Raw genomic sequence first — 23751 nt, forward strand, 5'->3', positions numbered from 1 at the left:
TTCACCATACAGCATCCTCCTGTCGGGGACAGCAACACTTCTAGGCTCTGGTGTCTGTGAGGTCAAAATTGGAAAGACCCAACATTATAAATGACACTTTGGGTCCTTGGTGCTTAGCCGAATTGCAAACCTTAAGGAAGTCTTGGCACAAAATGACTATTGAAACCAAGCGCAGCCATTCAGTGCACCCTTGGTGTGGCCAAGGAATTCCGTTCTCCTTCCCACCTACTTAATTTCTATCATTCTTCGCCTTTCTCTTCCTTAATTGACAGTTCTGGTTTTTAAATGTGGCCTAATGGTGAAGAACCTTAACAAATATATATATTATATATTATATATATTATATATTATATATATATTATATATATATATATTATATATATATATATATATATATATATATATATATATATATATATATATATATATATATATATATATATATATATATATATATATATATATATATATATATATATATATATATATATATATATATATATATATATATATATATATATATATAATATATTAAATATTCTCAAATTAAGGTCCATTATGTGCGGCGTGGAAAAATGTCTAAATTTCCTGCAACTTGCTACCAAGTCCTTTAAATGTTTTTTCTCTGTGCAACGGAAAAATCATTTTTTGACGCTATGGGGCCAAAAATGGTCTCAAATTTCAGGGCTCCAGTTGCGCCCCCCTTTCTGAGATATTTTTAAGGAAAATCCCAAACATTGTTTTGAGGACCTAACTAGTCGTTTTTTATTTTTGCAAGGGGAAATATTAGTTTCTCCGTCTGTTGGCAGATGTCTATGCGCACAGTAAAATCTTCTATGCTCATAGGCCTTGTAAAACCGAGTTGAGAAATAACAGCGATTGTTCCGTTTTCTCCCGTGGTGCTTCCCCTTTAACCGTTCTAATCAGCCGATCCCTCGAGTGCAGCGTCTGATGCACAAGCAGCTGCCAGGTTTCCAGCATTGAAAATTGAACTGGCATTACCTGGCATGTGAATGGCGCGAACATCCAGAAACCTGTCTGGCACCGACCGCTATTGTCTCAGCAGCTGAGTAAATCTCATCCAAGCAATGACTGTGGCACAAGGATGTCTCCATGGCGGCTTCTTACGGGATTCATTTCCCTGATTAAATGTTTTATTGATAAGTTGGGAAGTGTTATGGTCGAGCTTTGCAATTTGACTACCTGTTGGCATTTGGAAACTTAACCCCAACTTGTCACAGGGTATATAATGACAGAAGAGGGGCCCCTAGGCTGGCCCTCAGCCTCGAGACCCTGCGCTGTCCCTTATCTTAGAGGTAGGTTTGATGGTAGCCAGGTTCGAGCCCCCAGCATGACCCTAACTCCTGTCCGAGCCCTGATCTTAAGGGTGCTTTACACACTGCGACATCGCTAGCGATCTTGTTAGCGATGTGACACGCCAGATCGCAGATGCAATCTGCCGAGATCGCACATGTAACCGGCGCTATAAAAACGACCTATGTGTGATCTCGGCAGATCGCATCTACGATCTGGCGTGTCACATCGCTAATGAGATCGCTAACTATGTCGCAGCGTGTAAAGTACCCTTTACTTCCCCTCTCCCCTACCCACAAAATTGCATGGACAAGGGAGAACGGAGACTCGTAGACACTGCACTCAAAACACACAGGACAGACAATGTGAACTGGGAAGCAACGAAAAAGGGGAGAAAGTAACGCACAATAGGGGGGCGCTCACGCCACTAAGAAACGCCACACGGATCACCATCAACAGGAAAATCACCGAGACTGGTATGGCTGGAGCGTATGCTGAAGCTATAATCGGCACATACAGGAAGGAAGCCGTGCTTTAAATAGGGATGAGACAGCTGCACAAGACAATTAGTGGTCCTGAGCACTTAGGTCCTGCTCACCAGTCTGCAGGAATTAACTCCTGCAGAGCTGAAGACCAGTGAACCTGAATCAGCCGATGTCCGGCTCTGTTCACACCACAGAGTCTGACAAGCAACCTGAGACTTCTGTATTGTTCAGCCAGAGTCTGACGACACTGTGCCACCAGGTGTATGCAAATCCGAACATCGCATAATATTACCTTTGCTGAATTCGCCTTTTTCGCCTTCCATCCCAGAAGTAATTGACCTCAGCTGGATCGGTTGCATACTTTTCCTACAAGTCCAAGAAGCACCTGGTGGGGAAAGGGACACATTTTCAAGGTACCCCCAAAGCCTCAAGGAAACCAATGCCTTCTGAAAGGTTTCTCATGTGCCTTCGAAATACTCCACCATCGGTCAGAGCCACAATGTCCAAATGCTCATTTATTGGGTGTGAAATGGAGATCTGGAAGACTGGGAGGAAGTGTGGCTTATAAAAAAGACCCTTTTATGGGGTATAAAGTTTAGTAAAATATTCAACAAACCACTAGAAAGGTTAGTGAAAGTTGTCATGTATGGTGGACAATGGTGGAATGGGAATTTGTGGGCCTCATGGTGGCTCGGCCAACTGTCCCCATTCTTCTGAATGATCCATCAAGATTTAAATTGGCAGATCAAGAACTTTTAGGAGATGACACTGCGAATTTCAGGAGCGATTGAGCAGCTGAACTTTTGGCCATCACAAAGACTAGTTTTATGGGGCAGCGCTACCTTGAGGTTCATGGATGGGGAGCAGCTCTGACATCCTAGAAGTTCCCTAGGACATGTGGATATGGGTTGTCTTCTCAGTACAACCCCTTTGATCACCGATCGAGAGCTTTTCACAAGTTATAGCAGAAACAGTGGAGTTGTCACGGGTGTGTGACAGTCGTGTGGTTTCTGGCCATAGAAGGTCACCGCGTTTTGCTGTACAGAATGCTCCCATTGTTCCTTCTTTCAGTACTCCTTGGTATAGGTAGCTTTCCTGCTGAATCCATCTCTCTCCCTTTTGGACCCAGCAGGAGCTCGCCTTCTACCCAGCTCAGTATTCTCTTAGTATTTAAACACCCCTTTCTTTATGAAACTGGTTCTGGTAATATTTTTCCGTTCCTTAAAGACTTGGTTGCAAGCAGGTGGCTTGTACACCTCTGTCGTGGTGTTGCTTAAAACCTTTGCTGAACTGTTGAGCAAAAGGCTCCCTGACCTTCTATTGTTCCTGCTGTCAGTATTCAGTGTACTAGGTAGCTTTCCTGCTGGGTTTTCATCCTTTTTCCTTTAGAACCCTGCTGAGGTCCTCTTCCCTTCAGTTGCTTATCTGTATTTCCCCTTGGGTTAAATTACTCCCATCTTCCCTGGACTTGTGCTGGGGATATTATTCAGTTCCTTTACAAGCTATGGATGCAAGTGTAGCGCCCCTGAAAACATCAGGGCACTACAAGGAACTGCATCCTCTTGGGGATGCAGGACCTATCCTCTGGGACCTAGAGTAACAGTGCCGTTGACCACCAAAACACAAAGCAAATCCTAGTTAACTCTCCATACCGGGCATAAAGGGTTAACAGAAGGGCTTAGCCGGCTTGGTGGGAGAAGTTAGAGAGTCTGAGTCTGTAGTCAGAGAGAGTCTGACGGCGCATGTTGAAGTGTGCGGACGTGCCTACACTGTGTCTGTGTAACGGTGACCCTGGGGCATGGGAGAGAGGTCGCCAGGACGGGTACCGGAGCACGAACTGGGCACAGGGCCCTAGGTCAAATGTCAAGTTTTAAACGGTTTGATAAATACCTGCACGGTGTGGAAACTTTCACGGACTTCACCGAACCAAATAATCCGGGGGCATCAGCAGCAAACTAGGATCGGGGTTCGGTCAGGGGTCACCATCTTCCCCTTCCCTAAAGACTGGGTTTCCTTCCCTTACGCTGCTGAGCTCATCCCACCCATTCCCTATTTAGGGTGCAGCACTAGGGATACCTACGGTCAGGTATCCTGCTCGGCGCATAGGTGTGGAACCTATCTAGGGTAATGAACGACCCCAGGGACCAGCAGTAGGGTTCGGTCGGGGGTCACTGTAACAGCGTGTCCCTCCCCCGCCTGTGCTCATGGTGTAATAGTCTGTCCCTCCTTTGTACTGCTTCTGCTGGGAGATTGTTTGTTCTTCTCAGCATGGGACTTCTCCAACCACAACTTGGTAAACAGAACAGAGCCAGGAGTCTAAAGTCCATTTGTGTATCAAATGTCTAGGGGGAGTAGTGCCCACCTAAGGGGATGATCCCAAGAGAGAACAATGAGACACATGTTAGGTTAGTTGGATCTCGGCTGGAGAAGCATTAGGATCTATAGCTGAGGCTGGTTCCTAGAGCCTGTGTATGGACTGTTACAGACTGGAGATCAGTGGCCACTTGGGATTGTGTTTTATTGTTCCCCCTGTTGGACTCAAGGAACTCGTATAAGGACCATTGCCCTATTTTCCCTGGCATCGGAATACCAGGCGGTGCCCCCGGATCTTTTGTTTTGTTGTGGACTACTTGCAGACTTTAAGGATTTATATTCGTGTTTGGTGCTTTATCTTTGTGGTTCCAATAAAGCCCTTTGGATTGTTCCTTGGCCTGGCGTCCCTTACTGCTCTGTCGCATACCCCATCACGGTCACCATCTTTTCTAGAGGGACGGTTCATGTTTCTATCCTCTAATAAGGACTGAGGAACGGGCAGAAACAAAAACTCTTCATCCGGAACCGAATACTCAGGAGACCGAGGCTGGAAAATCTAATGCATAAAAAAAAAGGGACGAGAGGAACATTTGTACTTGCGGCTTGATTGCATTTGTTTACAAAATCCAATTATACTGATGAGTTGATTATAACATTTTTTTTTATAAGTAGGACTGTACATGTAATGAGGCCGGAGAGAAGCACAAACACGTTTGGTATTTGTAGAAAATAATTTGCAGCCGGGTGTAATTTCCAGGAGAAGGTTGCTTTTTCATGGTGCTCATCGATCGGAGCGTGGACTGATAATGCATGGTCGCACTAAGAGTAGGTGCTGTCCTCTGCCAGTGTCCAACTGTGGGGGGGGGAGGTGGTTCTGGACACCCCCCTTCCCCTAGGAAAAGGTTTGGGGCTACCCGGCGACTTTGGCCATTACGCAGGTCACTTGGGCCAAAGATCGTTACAACATCGTACCCCTTTGGCTCCATGACTTGTCATAGGCAAGTTCTCCATTAACCCCCAGACTAAGGATAGGGCTAAGACATTAAAATCTAAGCTTGTTATTTCCCATGGTGTCCCATTGCAACAGACCTCGAGGGCCACAAGCAGGGGCGAACATATCATTGGTGCAGCTTGGGGCCCAAGAGGCTGGGGTCCATTTCTACCTCCAAAGCAGGTGGAATTGTGCATTTTGTTGAGCTTTTGGGCTGCAAAGGGCCCCTATATTGTTCTACATCTGTCTCCGCCATGTGGTCCCAAGTGTTTCCAAATCTGATTGAATTTCTTCTCATTGGTCGCAACTTATGTGCCATAGACTCCAATGCAAGTTGAATGTAATCGGTCTGCATTTTGCCGCCTACTTTGTGGTATTATGGATCAGGAGAGTTTTAAAGTGAACCTGTCACCAGATTTGGCGACTATAAGCTGCGGCCACCACCAGTGGGCTCTTATATACAGTATTCCAGAATATTGTATATAAGAGCCCAGGCTGTTCTTTATAGTGTAAAAAATACTTTTATAATCCTCACCTAGAGGGCTGTCCGGTCCAATGGGTGTCGCTGCTCTCCGGTCCGGCGCCTCCTCTCTCCTGCAATCTCAGTCCTCCTCCCCACTTAGTATGGATAACGTGATCTACATCATCCACACCGGCCAACATTGCGGTCCTGCGCAGGTGCACTGTAGTCTGCCCTGTTCAGAGCAGATCAAAGGACTTAAACGTGCATGTGTGAAGAAAGGTTAAAGACCACCCGCGCATGCGCATTACAATACTCTGATCTGCCCTCAGCAAGGCAGATCAAATTGTCTGTTCAGGATCGCAATGCCAGCCAGAGTGGATGACGTAGTTCGTGTTATCCACATTGGGTGGGACAGAAGGAGGATGGAGATCACAGCGGAGAGCAGAGGCCGCCCATTGGGTCCGGCAGAGCAGAGGCCGCCCATTGGGTCCGGCAGAGCAGAGGCCGCCCATTGGGTCCGGCAGAGCAGAGGCCGCCCATTGGGTCCGGCAGAGCAGAGGCCGCCCATTGGGTCCGGCAGAGCAGAGGCCGCCCATTGGGTCCGGCAGAGCAGAGGCCGCCCATTGGGTCCGGCAGAGCAGAGGCCGCCCATTGGGTCCGGCAGAGCAGAGGCCGCCCATTGGGTCCGGCAGAGCAGAGGCCGCCCATTGGGTCCGGCAGAGCAGAGGCCGCCCATTGGGTCCGGCAGAGCAGAGGCCGCCCATTGGGTCCGGCAGAGCAGAGGCCGCCCATTGGGTCCGGCAGAGCAGAGGCCGCCCATTGGGTCCGGCAGAGCAGAGGCCGCCCATTGGGTCCGGCAGAGCAGAGGCCGCCCATTGGGTCCGGCAGAGCAGAGGCCGCCCATTGGGTCCGGCAGAGCAGAGGCCGCCCATTGGGTCCGGCAGAGCAGAGGCCGCCCATTGGGTCCGGCAGAGCAGAGGCCGCCCATTGGGTCCGGCAGAGCAGAGGCCGCCCATTGGGTCCGGCAGAGCAGAGGCCGCCCATTGGGTCCGGCAGAGCAGAGGCCGCCCATTGGGTCCGGCAGAGCAGAGGCCGCCCATTGGGTCCGGCAGAGCAGTGGCCGCCCATCGGACCGGACCACCCCCCATGGTGAGTTTTATAAAAGTGTTTTTTACATTATACAGCGCGGCCTGGGCTCTTATATACAGTATGCTGGAATGCTGTATATAAGGGCTCACTGCTGGTGGCCGCAGCTTATAGTCACCAAATCTGGTGACGGGTTCCCTTTAATGGTGCAGATGTTTGCTTTTCCATTTCAGCTCTAATGGCACAGGAGATGGCACGTGTCTTGGCTATTTTTGTGAGTGCCATAGAGCTTTACCGGTGCAGTACGGTGCATGCCCAACAAGTTGCTCCATTCAGCTCCTCCTGGCAGTCGTCTTTGGGAACATAAGTCCTTGTCCTGTCAAAAGTAGGGTGTCTCAGAAGATTTCTATAAATCAGAATACTTCATTAAGTCTCCTGGAAATGTATAAATAAATTTCACCAACTGGGTAATCAAATCGCGTCAGTCATAGTGTGACGCCCTGGACCCCCAGGGGTCACAGAATAGCACCACACACACCCCCCCCCCTCCCCCGGTCAGGTACACCAGTCAAACAAAATCCTTGTTGCCACCCTCCAGGCTTTATGTCCACACCAGGTGGGGCGGAGCCAGGCGGTTGACCCCACCCACCGAGGAGTTCACAGGCCTGGAGGCGGGAAAAGAGTTGAGTGCAGTTAGTAGAGAGTGGAAGTGTGAGGAGTAAAAACTGTTGGTGTCTGGGTTGGAGCCCAGGCACAATCAGCACGGTGGTGGCCGTCTGCAGGAATTGGTGGAGGTCAGCGGAACCGTATGACCGGGGTCGGGCGGTGGCCCGCCGGTACCAAACCGGGGAGCAGATTGAAGCCAAGCACCAAGCAGGGTACTCAGACCCCGACTAGGCTAGGAGCCGCCGAAAAGGTCAAATTCTCTGATTGCGGTCTGGACCTCAGGGGTTCATTCCCAACCAAGTCCCATCAGAAGGCAACAGCCCAACCCGTCCGGATAAGAGCCACCACCAAGGGCCAGAGATCCAAGGGCCAGCGCCTGCGGGCAACCGGGCTCTCCCGACACGTACACGCCGGGGAGCGGACTACCCGTGGGAAGCTATAGGAGTCAAACCACATATACATAGGTGCAGGAAACGACAGCCACCATCAACCCGTCCGGTGAGAGTGAGAACACCGTAGCCGACTGCAGGCCCCGTACATCCAGCTGTTTGGTTTACCAGAGACTCTGTCCTTCTATGTCTGAGTGAGTACAACAGTGCCATCCGGCACCGCACTGCATCGCAACATTGCACCCGCGCCCACGCTGCCTCCCTGCATCCGGCCCCTGCACCTGCACCTATACCTCCACTCCTCAACCGGGGCCCTGGGACCAACAGCCCCTACCCACGGAGGGGCCAACACCTCAGCTGCTCTCCGCCATTGCTCCCGGGAACCCCCGTCACCAGCAGCGGTGGTTCCCACCATCACCACAACCCGTGGGTGGCGTCACGACCAACATCCCACCACAAACCTCCCCTTTTCACTCGTGGGCAAGGAGGCGCTGCTCGAGCCCCCGGGTCCGGCCCCGTGCTCGAGCCACCGAGGAGCAGAAGCACCGGACCTGAGCACCAGCGATTCCCCTGGCGAGTGGCGTTCCCAACCCCTCCGCCCGCGACAATAGTCTGGTTGCAAAAAGACATTCAATGGAGGGATGGGAAAGCTACAGCTCAAGGGTAGGGGTATTGCAATTCTATTCCCCGATTTCCAGGAGGAATAATAGAGGAACTGCACAATGCAAAGTTAAAAAAAAGATGTTTCAGCATTTCTAGTTTACAAGTTACTAAACCAGACATGTCAGGAGCGCTGACAGATCCTCTCTTTAAATAATATGGTGTCATCGGGGAGCCGTCGCGGTTGACAGGGAGCGGAGGCCGCTATTTTTATAGAGATGCTTTTTACATTTTGTGGATAAAGATAAATGCCTGTCAAGACCGGGATGATGATTCTGTATTGTATCCGATAAATTAAAAATGCAATGTCAGTGAATTCCTGCAATGGAACCCCTGGGCGACTCCATGGTTCATGGGCTGGGTCCTGGGCGAATTCGCCTTTTAGGGAATTTTTGCGAAATACAGTGCCTTGCAAAAGTATTCAGCCCCTTGAATTTTTCAATCTTTTCCCACATTTCAGGCTTCAAATATAAAGATAAAAATGTTAATGTTCTGGTGAAGAATCAACAACAAGTGGACACGATTGTGAAGTTGAACGAAATTTATTGCTTATTTTAAACTTTTATAAAAAATAACTGAAAATTGTGGCGTGCAATATTATTCATCCCCTGTAAGTGAATACTTTGTAGCGCCCCCTTTTGCTGTGATTACAGCTGCAGTCTCTTGGGGTATGTGTCTATCAGTTTTGCATATGGAGAGACTGAAATTCTCGCCCATTCTTTGTAAACAGCCGGAGCTGAGTGAGGTTGGATGGAGGCGTTTGTGAACAGCAGTTTTCAGCTCTTTCCACAGATTCTCGACTGGGTTCAGGTCTGGACTGTGACTTGGTCATTCTAACACCTGGATGCGTTTATTTGTGAACCATTCCATTGTAGATTTTGCTTCATGTTTGGGATCATTGTCTTGTTGGAAGACAAATCTCCGTCCCAGTCTCAGGTCTTTTGCAGACTCCAACAGGTTTTCTTCAAGAATGGTCCTGTATTTGGCTCCATCCATCTTCCCATCAATTGTAACCATCTTCCCTGTCCCTGCTGTAGAAAATCGGGCTCAAACCATGATGCTGCCACCACCATGTTTGACAGTGGGGATGGTGTTTTCAGGGTGATGAGCTGTGTTGCTTTTATGCCAAATATATCGTTTGGCATTGTGCCCAAAAAGTTCGTTTTTGGTTTCATCTGAGCAGAGCACCTTCTTCCACATGTTTGGTGTCTCCCAGGGGGCTTGTGGCAAACTTTAAACAACACTTTTTCTGGATATTTTTTAGAAATGGCTTTCTTCTTGCCACTCTTCCATAAAGGCCAGATTTGTGCCGTGTACGACTGATTTTTTTTGTCCTATGGACAGACTCTCCCACCTCCGCTGTAGATCTCTGCAGATCATCCAGAGGGATCATGGGCCTCTTGGCTGCATCTCTGATCAGTCTTCTCCTTGTGTGAGATGAAAGTTTGGATAGACGGCCGGGTCTTGGTAGATTTGCAGTGGTATGATCCTCCTTCCATTTCAATATGATCGCTTGCACAGTGCTTCTTGGGATGTTTAAAGTTGCGGAAATCATTTCGTAACCAAATCCAGCTTTAAACTTCTCCACAACAGTATCACGGACCTGCCCGTTGTGTTCCTTGGCCTTCATGATGCTATACAGATCACTGAGACTATCACAGAGCAGGGGCATTTATACGGAGACTTGATTACACACACGGGATTATATTTATCATCAGTCATTTAGGACAACATTGGATCATTCAGAGATCCTCAATCACCTTCTGGAGGGAGTTTCCTGCACTGACAGTAAAGGGGATGAATAATATTGCACACCCCAATTTTCAGTTATTTATTTTTTTACAAAAATTTTAAATTAAGCAATAAATATCATTCAACTTCACAATTGTGTCCACTTGTTGTTGTTTCTTCACCATAACATTACATTTTTATCTTTTATGTTTGAAGCCTCAAATGTGGGAAAAGGTTGAAAAATTCAAAGGGGTTGAATACTTTCGCAAGGCACTGTAAATAAAAATATGTATATGGCGGGGAAAAAAAGCTGCCACCGGCCACTACCGAAGCGGCCAACGATCTGCAAAAATATCCCGCGGATGTGTCTGCAGAATGAAGGCTTTAGCGCCGTGCAAATCTATCCGGTCTCCTTGCGAGAGGCTGTTTGTCTTCTAGATGTGTCCCAGCAGGTGTCTGGAGAAAAGCAATAATGCTTTCCCCCATATTATTCATTGCAGGTGGGAGGAAGAGAAGTACGAAGACGGTATCAAATGGAAATTTCTGGAACACAAGGGCCCCGTGTTCGCTCCACCGTATGATCCGCTGCCAAAAGACGTGAAGTTTTACTATGACGGTACAAGCTCAGATTCCTGCCTCTCCGCATTCATCGGGGGATTTCATGCTCGAAGTAAAAAAGGTTTCACGGATTCTTCGTCTGCAGATATAGATTTCTTGGTCCGGGCTCAAGTAACAAGTCAGAGCAATTTATGTTACGAAACTCTCTATTGTAAATTTTCACCGGTTCTTCTAGGATCGGTCAATGTTGGCAGATAATAGTGCGCATTGATTTTAGTTTTCATTCCGTCTCTGGAGGTTTAGACGTGGGCAGGTATCGCTGGCACTTAGGGTTTGTAAGACGTCTGCTCGCCCTTGGATGATTTTTGCACTGCATGTCTTTTATAGGAAAAGAATGAGCATTTCATTGTGCAAAGAAATTATCCAGCATCAGAAAATCTTTATGGGTTTGATCCCGAACGACCACTATAAGAGCCGTGGTGCTACATGTTGCACAGCTTCTAGCTTCCCAGTTGCAGAACAAAGTTCACAGAACAGATTGCATGGGATAACAAGCCCTTTACGCTTTAGAGAACATGAGGTAATGATATGCACAGTCATACAGCATTGCATCAGGAAGTGAAAGCGAAACCAGGAAGAAAAACAAAAGACTTTTTTACAGTAGAGTGAGTAAGGAAACTTTACCCATCATTGCCATCTACTGTTAGATGAGCATAAAGTCCTCCCTCACACATACAAAAGTCCTCATCTGTTGCGTATACCAATACCTTATGCATAAGTGTATGGGAGAGACAGAGATCGCTGAGCACTATAGTGCTTCACTGCGCATGCGCCACCACCACTTTATATTCACTGCCATGCTCGGGTGCTCCTAACTAGTGATGAGCGGACACTACCATGCTCGGGTGCTCCGTACTCGTAAATAGTGATGAGCGGGCACTACCATGCTCGGGTGCTCAGTACTCGTAACTAGTGATAGCGGGCACTACCATGCTCAGGTGCTCTGTACTCGTAACTAGTGATGAGCGGGCACTACCATGCTCGGGTGCTCGGTACTCGTAACTAGTGATAGCGGGCACTACCATGCTCGGGTGCTCGGTACTCGTAACTAGTGTTGGGCGGGCACTACTATACAGTATTTATTTATAGGAGTGATCAAGGATCTCAAGATTGATGGCACATCCTTATGTCAGTGTGGTGCAACTGTCGGCACCGAATAGGTATAGGGAAGGGGCCACATTACTCCTTGTAGCCATTTTATCAGGGTGGTGGGATCGCAACACCCCTATAACATGTGACTGCAGGATCAGACTACACAGGTGGTGACACATTGGTCTGTATATGTTAGATGGGCGGTGGTGGTCGCAGCAGGTACCGCTGTCCGACTGCAGCGCAGCCCTGTGTCAGTTCTCTGCACTGCAATCGCCTCTCTAGTGCAGGGGAAGGTTTGCTGGGACTTGTGGTGCACTTTCACACTGGAGGCCAGGGCTAGTTCGTTCTTCAGGACCTCCTCCCAGCTGCCATCTGCAGCAGGTCCCGGTACCCCCAGACACCACAGAAGGGGATAATTCTTCTTAACCACGAACTTCACTTTACTTGGTACAGTTTCAAACAGTCTTAATCTTGCCAGTGGCGGGTACAACTCCTTTCCATCTCAAGGGGTATGAGCATCACTTTACACAGTCCTTTGGGCATCCACTCCGGTTTTCCACTGTGGTCGCCATTAGGAACCGGAGTCACTCTCAATTTGCTGGCCAGTCACTCCCCTGGTACTCTAATCTCCGAGCCTCTCATATCCTCTCTCTCAGCTTCAGTCTGTTAGGCAGACTCAAATAGTCCTCTGAATATCCCATCGTCCCACCCACAGGGACTTTTGGCTATAAGCTAGGACGGGACCTGTTATGATCCGTAACCATGGAAGACCACCACAAATCATTGGTAAAAGGTGACAAGAGCATTGGCAACTAATCTGGCCGCCATCCCCTTACTAACCATCAACACAAGAAGTAGCCGAGGGGTGAACTAACATCCTGTGCACCGCGAACCCAGCCTGAGAACTAGCTATCCTAAAGGAAGGAAAGATGAATAACTCTCTGCCTCAGAAAATAGACAAGAATAGCAAGCCCCCCACATTCAAAGACTGCGGTGATATAGGAAAAACACAATACACAGATAGATGACAGGATTAGCAAAACGTGAGGCCCCCACTGACTAAAATAGCAAAGGACAGGAAAGGGACTGATGGTGGCCAGAGAAAAAACCCTGCAAAATTCCAAATTCCTGATAGTACAAAAAAGCCCTCAGATCGCACGATCTGAACTCCGTTCTATACCAGGTGCCCTTGTCATACCAATGAACAGAAAACAAGAATCATAACAAATTCAACAAGCCACAAACACATGGACCCAAAGGAGCTATACTCCAAACAGAACTACAGGGAGTTCCACAGCCAAGCAACGGAGGGGGGAAATCCCTGCATGCAAAAAGACTGAAAACAACCACAGCAAATGACAAACCCAGATAAGAGCAAAAGAACCAAACAATAAATAAAGAGCAAGCACTTATCTGGGGTAGATGTGGTGTGGAGCAGAATGAAGCAGGCTGGTGATACAAAGAACTACTAACATCCGACAATGCCTGCTATCAGACCAGGATTTAAATAAGCAGAGAGTTGGCAAAGGAAACGCCCATTGCACAACACACCTGGTCCAAGTCCAAACCATTCCTGGCCACCAGAGGGAGCCTCCCAGCAGCCAAAACATAACTAACATTCACAACAGTACCCCCCCTTGAGGAGGGGTCTCCGAACCCTCACCAACGCCACCGAGTCGCTCGGGATGAGCATGATGGAAAGCGCGAACCAACCTGTCCGCATGAATGTCAGAAGCCACAACCCAAGAGTTATCCTCCTGCCCATAACCCTTCCATTTCACAAGGTACTGAATCTGACGTCTACTGCGACGGGAATCCAGAATTTTTTCAACCTCATACTCCAGATCCCCTTGTACCAAAACAGGGTCAGGAGGCGCTGCTGCAGGAACTGCTGGCTCCACATGTTTCTTCAACAAGGACTTATGGAAGACATTGTGAATCTTAAATGACGCAGGCAGAGTCAAACGGAAAGATACAGGGTTGATAATCTCTGAAATCTTATAAGGTCCAATAAATCTGGGCTTAAATTTAGGAGATGGAACTCTCATAGGAATATTTTTAGAGGACAACCACACCATGTCCCCCACTTTAAACCGGGGACCAACAGTCCGACGCCGGTTGGCAAACTTTTGGGCAGTTTCTTGCGACTGAAACAATTTATCCACTACCTGCCCCCAAATCTGCTGCATTCTGCTGACCACCGAATCCACCCCCGGACAGTTAGACGTCTCAAGCTGCCCTCAGAGGAACCTAGGGTGATACCCCAAATTGCAGAAAAAGGGAGACACCAATGTGGTAGAGCTAGCTCTATTGTTAAGGGCAAATTCAGCCAAAGGCAAAAACGAAACCCAGTCATCCTGATCCGCAGAAACAAAACACCGTAAATAGGTCTCCAGGGTCTGGTTAGCCCTTTCAGTCTGACCGTTGGTCTGAGGATGAAACGCCGAGGAGAAAGACAGCTGAACACCCAATTTGGAGCAAAAAATCCTCCAAAACCTGGATACAAACTGCACCCCTCTGTCAGAAACAATGTTTTTGGGAATACCATGCAAACGAACAACATGTTGGAAAAACAAAGGCACCAACTCTGATGAAGACGGCAACTTAGACAGGGGAACCAAGTGGACCATTTTGGAGACTGTCACAGATCACCCAAATCACAGTCATGTTTTGAGAGACGGGAAGTTCTGAAATAAAATCCATAGAGATGGGCGTCCAAGGTTTCTTAGGTACCGGCAAAGGCAATAATAACCCACTAGAACGTGAACAACAGGGCTTGGACCTAGAACAAACTCCACACGACTGCACAAAACGACGGACATCTCGGGACAGGGAAGGCCACCAAAAAGAGCGTCTCACAAGATCCCGAGTACCAAAAATGCCAGGATGACCCGCCAAAACAGAGCAATGAACCTCAGAGACAACTCGGTCTCTCCATTGGTCTGGGACAAACAGTTTATCTGTAGGACATCTTTCAGTTTTATTCCCCTGAAATTCCGACAGTGCCAACCGCAGATCAGGCGAAATAGCCGAGAAAACTACACCATCATTCAGGATAGTAGACGGTTCGACAACCTCCAAAGAGTCCGCGCAGAAACTCCTGGAAAGGGCATCGGCCTTAACATTCTTGGTGCCCGGCAAAAAAGAGACCACAAAATTAAACTGGGTAAAAAACAAAGCCCACCTGGCCAGCCGAGGATTCAACCTCTTGGCCGATTCCAGATAGATGAGATTCTTGTGGTCCGTAAGCACCACAACTTGATGTCTAGCCCCCTCCAACCAATGCCTCCACTCTTCAAATGTCCACTTCATAGCCAATAATTCCCGGTTCCCCACATCATAATTCTGTTCAGAAGGAGCAAACTTCCAAGAGAAAAAGGCACAGGGCTTAAGTTTACCCGAAGTAGCGTCTCGTTGAGACAGAACAGCACCTGCTCCGATCTCTGAGGCATCGATCTCAACTTGAAATGGGCGAGACACATCAGGTTGCTGCAGGACTGGGGCAGAAGTGAATCGCCTTTTAAGCTCCTGGAAGGCCAGAATTGCCTCTAGGGTCCAGTGCTCAGCATCAGCTCCCTTCTTTGTCAAATCTGTCAGAGGTTTGACAATGGCAGAAAAATTGGCTATAAATTTACGGTAAAAATTAGCAAACCCCAAAAACCGCTGCAAAAATCCAAATTCCTGATAGTACAAAAAGGCCCTCAGATTGCACGATCTGAACTCCGTCCTATACCAGGTGCTCTTGTCATACCAATGAACAGAAAACAAGAATCCTAACAAATTCAACAAGCCACAAACACATGGACCCAAAGGAGCTATACTCCAAACAGAACTGCAGGGAGTTCTCCAGCCAAGCAACTGAGGGGGAAAATCTCTGCATGCAAACAGACTGAATACAACCACAGCAAATGACAAACCCAGATAAGAGCAAAAGAACCAAACCATAAATAAAGAGCAAGCACTTATCTGGGGTAGATGTGGTGTGGAGCAGAATGAAACAGGCTGGTGATACAAAGCAGGCATTGCCGGATGTCAGTTGTTCTATCAGACCAGGATTTAAATAAGCAGAGAGTTAGCAAAGGAAACGCCCATTGCACAACACACCTGGTCAAAGTCCAAACCATTCCTGGCCACCAGAGGGAGCCTCCCAGCAGCCAAAACATAACTAACATTCACAACAGGGACCCTTCAGCGACAGCACTCCTTTGTATCTGGTTTGTCAGGACCTACTCCTGCCGTGGGAGCCTACTGAGCTTCTGCTGATTTGAGGGGGTTATTTGGGTATCTCTGGCGCCTCTGAGACTTTAGTCACCACAGGGTACTGCATCTCACTTAAGGTGCAGTTCTTATCCCGGGTAATGAAGAGGTTAATCGCTGGTGTTTAGCACTTACGCAACATTCACACAAGCACCCAGTTAGTGAGCCAGTCGGTTACACAACTCAGTCAGCCAGCCTGGGAAATTCCCGGTTACCAAGGCAACAGACTGGGAGGTGGGGCAGAACTGGGGAAGTTACAGAACACACAGGAAAATGACTTCAGAATAGTGTGGAACACAGAACAACATGGTCACTGCAGAGAGTGCTTAAGAGCTTCTTTAGCTAGGACCGGCCCAACTGGAAGAGGCAGGAGATGACCGGGTGAGCTGGAAAGACAGAGGAGAAACACAGTTGCTGATGGGAGAGCTTTATTGCTCCCTCGGAACTGACGCAGAGCTGGGTGCAGAGCCCTAGGGTGGAACATAACCATGTTGGACTACCAGAAGCTGCAGGACAGGGGGATTGTATGTCCCTCTGGCCACCACCAATTCCCAGAGCACAGTGGCATATAGGGCCCGGGGTCTGGATTACGGTCAGGCCCCACAGCAGACCTGCGTCTCATGCATACGGGACGGTAGCGGAGTTACAAGAACTGGGGTCCCCAAGTAGCTTCAGGCCACGAGGATCCAACACAAAGCTCAAGGAGGAAGGTGTCTCAGTTTACCACATCGGCGTTGATCTTGGAATTACCCGGGGATTGGCTGGGGCCCATCACGGCAGAGACCGGTAACCTGAGTGCAGCACCAGAACTGTGAGTAAATAGATCTTGACCCGCACCTGCTGCCTCAGTCTCATTGCCGTCGCCCCGTGCTCTGGCCCCAGCGGCCGACTATCATCCCCATCATCGTCCCCGGGGCCTGCTGCACCTGTGGGGAGCAGAACCATCCTTGCTGCGATACCACCAGCCCTGGAGGACCTCACTCGCAGAGGTGGCTAATTCCTGACCGTGTACCACAGGTGGTGTCGTGAGACAAACCTCCAACATCATCCTTTCCCACCCACTTTATTGTGCACCTTGGGGCCACAAAACCGGGCAGGACCACCCGTGACATTCCCCAGATCTGACATCACTGGCCCGGCGATGAGTTAAGTTAACCCCTTGCCCCGTGGGTGTTACATATCAGCTAGGGGGTGACCACCATCCAGGCCGATTTGGACTTCACCCTCTTTGGACATGGTTAGAACAGCCCACTCTCACTAGGACCCCATGGGTCCGGCACCAGGATTCAACCCAGCGAGTCAGCCTAATTAGCTTTTCTTTGGGGTCTACACGTCTCACGCTTGGGGACTCTCATGCCTCTTCCTGTGTCCCTCTCCCTTTTGTTAGCTGGGCTCTGCCCTGCCATTAACCCTGTCTAGCCTTGTACCAGTTGGGTCTGCCAGCCCACCAAGGCCACCTAGTGGCTGCACACCTGTTTTTACCATGACGGATTTGCAGGTCTGGTGTGGGCAGAGCCCTATTCCCCCTTACTCATAGGTGCTGTAGACCCAAACGGCCATTTGCAAAGTTCTTCGATATTTTTACTTTTTTTTTGTTTTTTTAATACATTGAAGCAGAAAAGAAAATGGCAACAAAGCCTCCCGACGCAGAGGTAACTATATCCTCGGCTCATTCAGAGATTCAACTGCCAGAGATGCAGCCCTCCTTGCAGACCCCAGAGTATACAGCGCCTGAGGCCGCCTTCAGCAGGCAATCTTGAATGTTGTTTTCCTTGCTGCGTAATTACTAGCCAGTGATCAGCGCAATTTACAGCCTCATTACACAGATTAATATAAATTGACGTCTTTAGGGAGGATTGCAGCACCTCCATCATTTAAAATGCTGATTTATGCAATCGCCAAAGACTGTAACTTCCAGAAGCCGGAGGAATAGCTCGCGGTAAAATATGCAGCAGCCGCCTGCAACCATTATTTACATTGTTCCTAATGATGCCCTCTTGTGTGGCAGAAAAATAGTAGTAGGGCCCCCCCTCAAGCATCGGAGCCTCAGGGCTGCTGCACCCCCATCTGCTATGGTAACGAATTTCCTTATGCGTAACATTACTGTATTGAGAGTTCTGAAACACCAGCCTTAAGGCAAAAGATGTGATTTCTGAAAATGGCGGGGGTCGTGTTGCTCAGTGTCCTTGATGGGGTCTTCTTATAATCTTCCTGTCATGCTAATTATGGGGAAGTACCGTGCGTACGGTGACAGGAAAGGGAAGGGAGACCCTGTGTCTAGGTAACTGGGAGATGGTGGCTCCTGACTAAACCTTCCACTGGTCCCTGACTACCCTAGATGGGTTCCGCACCTATGCACCTTACCCTGACTGACCCTGACTACCCTAGATAGGTTCTCCACCTATGCACCTTACCCTGGCTGACCCTGACTACCCTAGATAGGTTCTCCACCTATGCACCTTACCCTGGCTGACCCTGACTACCCTAGATAGGTTCTCCACCTATGCACCTTACCCTGGCTGACCCTGACTACCCTAGATAGGTTCTCCACCTATGCACCTTACCCTGGCTGACCCTGACTACCCTAGATAGGTTCTCCACCTATGCACCTTACCCTGGCTGACCCTGACTACCCTAGATAGGTTCTCCACCTATGCACCTTACCCTGGCTGACCCTGACTACCCTAGATAGGTTCTCCACCTATGCACCTTACCCTGGCTGACCCTGACTACCCTAGATAGGTTCTCCACCTATGCACCTTACCCTGGCTGACCCTGACTACCCTAGATAGGTTCCCCACCTATGCACCTTACCCTGGCTGACCCTGACTACCCTAGATAGGTTCCGCACCTATGCACCTTACCCTGGCTGACCCTGACTACCCTAGATAGGTTCCGCACCTATGCATTTTACCCTGGCTGACCCTGACTACCCTAGATAGGTTCCGCACCTATGCATTTTACCCTGGCTGACCCTGACTACCCTAGATAGGTTTCGCACCTATGCGCCAAGCAGGATACCTAGTCCTGGCTGACTCTGACCACCCTGGTTCTGCACCTATACGCCATGCAGGATACCTGGCCCTAGCTCCCCTGACCACCCTAGATAGGTTCCACACCTATGCGCCGAGCAGGATACCTGTCCCTGGCTGACCCGGACTACCATAGATAGGTTTTGCACCTATGCGCCAAGCAGGATACATGGCCCTGGCTGACCCTGACTACCCTAGATAGGTTTCGCACCTATACACCAAGCAGGATACCTAGTCCTGGCTGACTCTGACCACCCTGGTTCTGCACCTATGCACCAAGTAGGATACCTGGCCCTGGCTCTCCTGACCACCCTAGATAGGTTACACACCTATGCGCTGATCAGGATACCTGGCCCTGGCTGACCCTGAACTGGGCTCTAGCTAAGGAATGGATGGGATGAGCGCTTAGTCAACCCCACTAAGCTCTAAAGAAGACACCGGGAGCACACACATGGGGGGGAAAGCACATAAACAACTTATCTCTAAGAAGACTCAGGGAGAGAAAGGGCAAGAAACAATGTTTATTCAGAATAATACAATCTGACTGCTTGCATCCAAGGCCTGTATAGGAATGGGAATGTAACTCTATCGCCAACATGAAAGAGCTGGTCCTGGCTGGGTGTGTGGAGTTCTGAGGTGTGGGCTGTGAACCCCTGCAGGCCACATACTGGTGTTGGCTGGCCAAAAGAAGACATGCAGCTAGTTTTAAACAATAGTTAAGTCAACGCTTCATCTTCAGCAACAGCTTTATACATCAGGTAGAACGTTTTCAGCATGACGTTTGTTATATAAGGCATATTCAGACAGTCTCCATTCCCACTGGGTTGTTTCTGATCTTACTGGTCTTGAGTCCCAGCCCAACTCATAATGGCCTCCTTCTTTTCTAGCTGCTGCAATTCCAGTCTCCTCGTAGAGTAGACATTCAAGGGTTCCGTCACTATGGTCAAAGTGGAACCTTTTTGTTCCCAGATGCTCCCGTATCCATGTCTCTTCTTCTCGTAGAGGGTGGGGGTAAGGGGATAGCCACTCATGCCAGAGCAGAATCGGGTCCTGTTGGAAAGAATCTGCTAGGATAGCAAACTTTCTTCACACACGAGTTGGTAATAACCGGTTACCTTGATGGTTAGGGGCCTAGACATGATTCCGATCCTCCAGCTCCTATTGTCTGGGGCACTTCCATTCGAGAATTGTTCTCTAGCCTCAGTGTTGTTCCTGCTCAATGTCTTGGTCAACATGCAGGGATCATACTATTTTGTCTCCTTTCTTCTTTTGTTGCCACAAGTCACCCACTGTATGCAATCCTCAAGACCTATAGACTATTGGTCCGTAACTATCGCTCACTAACTCTCGAAGGAACAGTCTTTTCCTATCAATTAACCCCTCCCGTTGTGGGCTTGTCCCAACACTTAACTATTACTTACCCTATGGTCTTATAACTATAACTTCATATACAACTGCTATACATTTCCACATATAATATGCTATACATTACAACACAATCCACATTATCATCACAGTTCACATAATATATTATGTACAAAAGACACAGGACTCTATTCACATTACTCTACAAAACAATAAAACAACTCAATTGGTGTCTTCGAGGGAAGGAACGCGACAGTGACAGCTATAGTTGACCTCCGTGAAGAGTCAGCAGCCTGGGAGAAAAACTTGGAGGACGCAACACTAAATCAGCCCTATGGCCCCTTAATTTCACAATTTGTGGGGCTCCAACACATCATCATAAAGTGGTGGCGAATCCTAGTTATGGGCTATCCCTTTAGAAGATGCGATTACCCTTTTAGTCTATGCAATTAAGGGGAATCTGTGTGTGGAGTGCCCCGTGGAAGACATAAGCGTGTGTGTGGAAACACTCTTGGAAGACATGGGCGTGTGTGTGGGTGGCCCCCCTTGGAAGACATGGGCGTGTGTGTGGAGACCCCCTTGGAAGACATGGGCGTGTGTGTGGAGAGCCCCCTTGGAAGACATGGGCGTGTGTATGGAGAGCCCCCTTGGAAGACATGGGCGTGTGTGTGGAGAGCCCCCTTGGAAGACATGGGCGTGTGTGTGGAGAGCCCCCTTGGAAGACATGGGCGTGTGTGTGGAGAGCCCCCTTGGAAGACATGGGCGTGTGTGTGGAGAGCCCCCTTGGAAGACATGGGCGTGTGTGTGGAAAGCCCCCTTGGAAGAAATGGGCGTGTTTGTGGAAAGCCCCCTTGGAAGACATGGGCGTGTGTGTGGAAAGCCCCCTTGGAAGAAATGGGCGTGTTTGTGGAAAGCCCCCTTGGAAGACAAGGGCGTGTGTGTGAAGAGCCCCCTTGGAAGACGTGGGCATCCAACATGACTGGACAATTCCTAAAGGAGCAGTCCTAGTTTTTGGTGCAGTCAACACAGACATAGACATCTCACATCTCTCATGGCACAAAGCTTGTGAGCTTCAATCTAGACAATCTTGATATGGGGAGAATTATCTTTTTTTTTTTTCATCATGATGTTTTAAGGATCCAACATTTTTGTGATCTTTCCACTATATTATAGGTAAACCTTTCCAGCTCGGCCTTCAATCAGAAGAAGTAGCCAAGTTCTTTGCCAGCATGTTGGACCATGAATACACCACAGTAGAGATCTTCCGGAATAACTTCTTTGTGGATTGGAGAAAGGTAATATTCAGGATTTCATGGTATAGTACAGTTTTGGTAGACTAGAGTGGCCATCGATGAGACCCTTATTGGTCAAACAGGATCCATTGACCATCTCATGTCTCTGGTGACACCAGGAATGGGGCTGCATACCTACCATTAGTTCCTTATTTTGCACAACTGCACCTCCAAGGGAGTGTTTTGGAAGTCATTGGGCATCTGTTGGAGTTGTTAGATTCCTTGTTTCTCCAGAAATAAGTGGCAATTAACCCGAGCCTTACAGGTTGCGTGGCCAAAAATCGCACTATGCCATTGCTACAGCACGCCATGACCGAAGTGAATGTGGTCACATTGCAAACATCAAATTGGCGCAACTGCAACATAAGTTACACAAAAGCAAAAAAATTGGAACTGGGTGGTCACAACGCAACTAGTTGCAATGTAGCCATGGCCTGAAGTGCAATCTTGGACCACCTATGTTGGCTTTCCGACATTTTATCGGGCCGTGCGGCATTTTTTTGCACAAAAAAATAATCTGGTAAATCAAAAGTTGTCGAAAAGTTTAAATACCTTTTCTAAATACTATTGTAAAATTCTTCTGCGCTCCATATGTGAAGCTTCATCGTACTTCGGAGAGACCTAAGCTGGCGAAGCAGCTGCGTGATTAATAATGAAATGGTAATTAGCTCAGGATGGCAGGAGCAAGCTGTTGCCGGTTTCGTGCTATATAGTAATTCTGCGCGCTCTTAAAGGACCAGAGAACGCATGGCAAAGATTTCGTGGATCCGCGATGGGTAGGAAGGTTGGATGTATCTGTTCTGACCGATGCTTCCACTGACTTCTTCTAACGCTGGCACTAGATATACTCTCTAAAAGTCATTGAAGGCTTCACCTCTATCAATATTTGGGCAAATAGTTGGCCCACAGGGTGTTCGGCAGCCGGGGGTCAGACAAGTACAACAACAACCTGTTGCTTGTCGGGTTTACAAACTGTTGACTTTCAATGTAGACGTTGGCCATCTTCATGGTGTCAAAGGATTCCGCTTTCTCCCAACGCCACCATAAATGCCCCAACGGGGGTCAAAAATAAGCCACAGCGAGACACCTTTGGCACTGGTTATCTGCCACCTCAACATACTCAATCCTCTTGTCCAAGAACATGGTGGAAACCCAGGTTCACCCTAATTGTTGGCCAATATTGGTAGGGTTTCTTCCTTGTGTAGAATTTTGCTCTGTACACCACAGGAGACATACAACTTCTTCTTCTCTTGTCTTGATGCCTCTGACTTTTCCTTTGGGGTCTAGAGGGGCTTGACTGGCAATGATGATGGTGTAGCGTTGTCAGGGATCAGAATCTGTCCTATTAATTGGCTGTGCACCCATCTTAGAAAGCACCACCACCTCTTTGAATCTTGACAGGGAAGTGAGAGGCTCTCGAGCAGTGGTCCCCAAACTCCAGTCCTCACGGCCCCCAACAAGTCATGTTTTCAAGATTTCCACAGATAATGACTTGATCATGATTTCATCACCTGTCCAATGCTAAGGAAATTCTGAAAACATGACTTGTTGCGGGCTTTGAGGACTGGAGTTTGGGATACCCTGCTCCAGAAGGACCCTTGATGTTGGTCATTGCTGACAAATTGGGTCATCATTGGAGCAGTTTGCAGACAGTCTTTGGTGGACCACGGTCATTGGGTTTCTTTCTGTCCTACAGGCATACATTGCTTCTGCTGGGGAGGTGGATTAATTCAATGGATGATAGTGTAGCATTGGCAGGGATCGGCACCTGTCCCATTAATTAGCCGCGCACCGATCTTGGAAAGCACAAGTTGTTTCAGCGCCTCTTTTTCCTCGACTGGGAAGTGTGCGGCTCTAGACTAGAGGAACCCCTGAAGTTGGTCATTGCTGACAAATTGGATCATCATTGGTACAATTTACAAACCGTCTTCAATAGATCATGGACGTTGGGTTTCTTTTAGTGATGAGCGGGCACTACCATGCTCGGTACTGGTAAC

General features: G+C 48.5%; 1 protein-coding gene across 4 annotated transcripts in view; it reads left to right on the forward strand.

Moving 5' to 3' along the window:
• LOC142254791 (DNA topoisomerase 1-like) overlaps nucleotides 1-23751 on the forward strand; it is a 291550-nt gene that overhangs the window by 182891 nt on the left and 84908 nt on the right. The window contains exons 7-8 of one of the 4 annotated variants that reach the window (XM_075326090.1): nucleotides 10599-10714; nucleotides 21636-21757. In XM_075326090.1, the coding sequence (XP_075182205.1) occupies nucleotides 10599-10714; nucleotides 21636-21757 (238 nt within the window). Of the gene's footprint in view, nucleotides 1-10598; nucleotides 10778-16359; nucleotides 16447-16484; nucleotides 16877-21635; nucleotides 21758-23751 lie in introns of those variants that run through there. The other 3 variants (XM_075326089.1, XM_075326091.1, XM_075326092.1) reach the window with 3 other exon arrangements.

Source organism: Anomaloglossus baeobatrachus, chromosome 10 (genome assembly GCF_048569485.1).
Source record: "Anomaloglossus baeobatrachus isolate aAnoBae1 chromosome 10, aAnoBae1.hap1, whole genome shotgun sequence".
NCBI classification, from domain to species: domain Eukaryota; kingdom Metazoa; phylum Chordata; class Amphibia; order Anura; family Aromobatidae; genus Anomaloglossus; species Anomaloglossus baeobatrachus.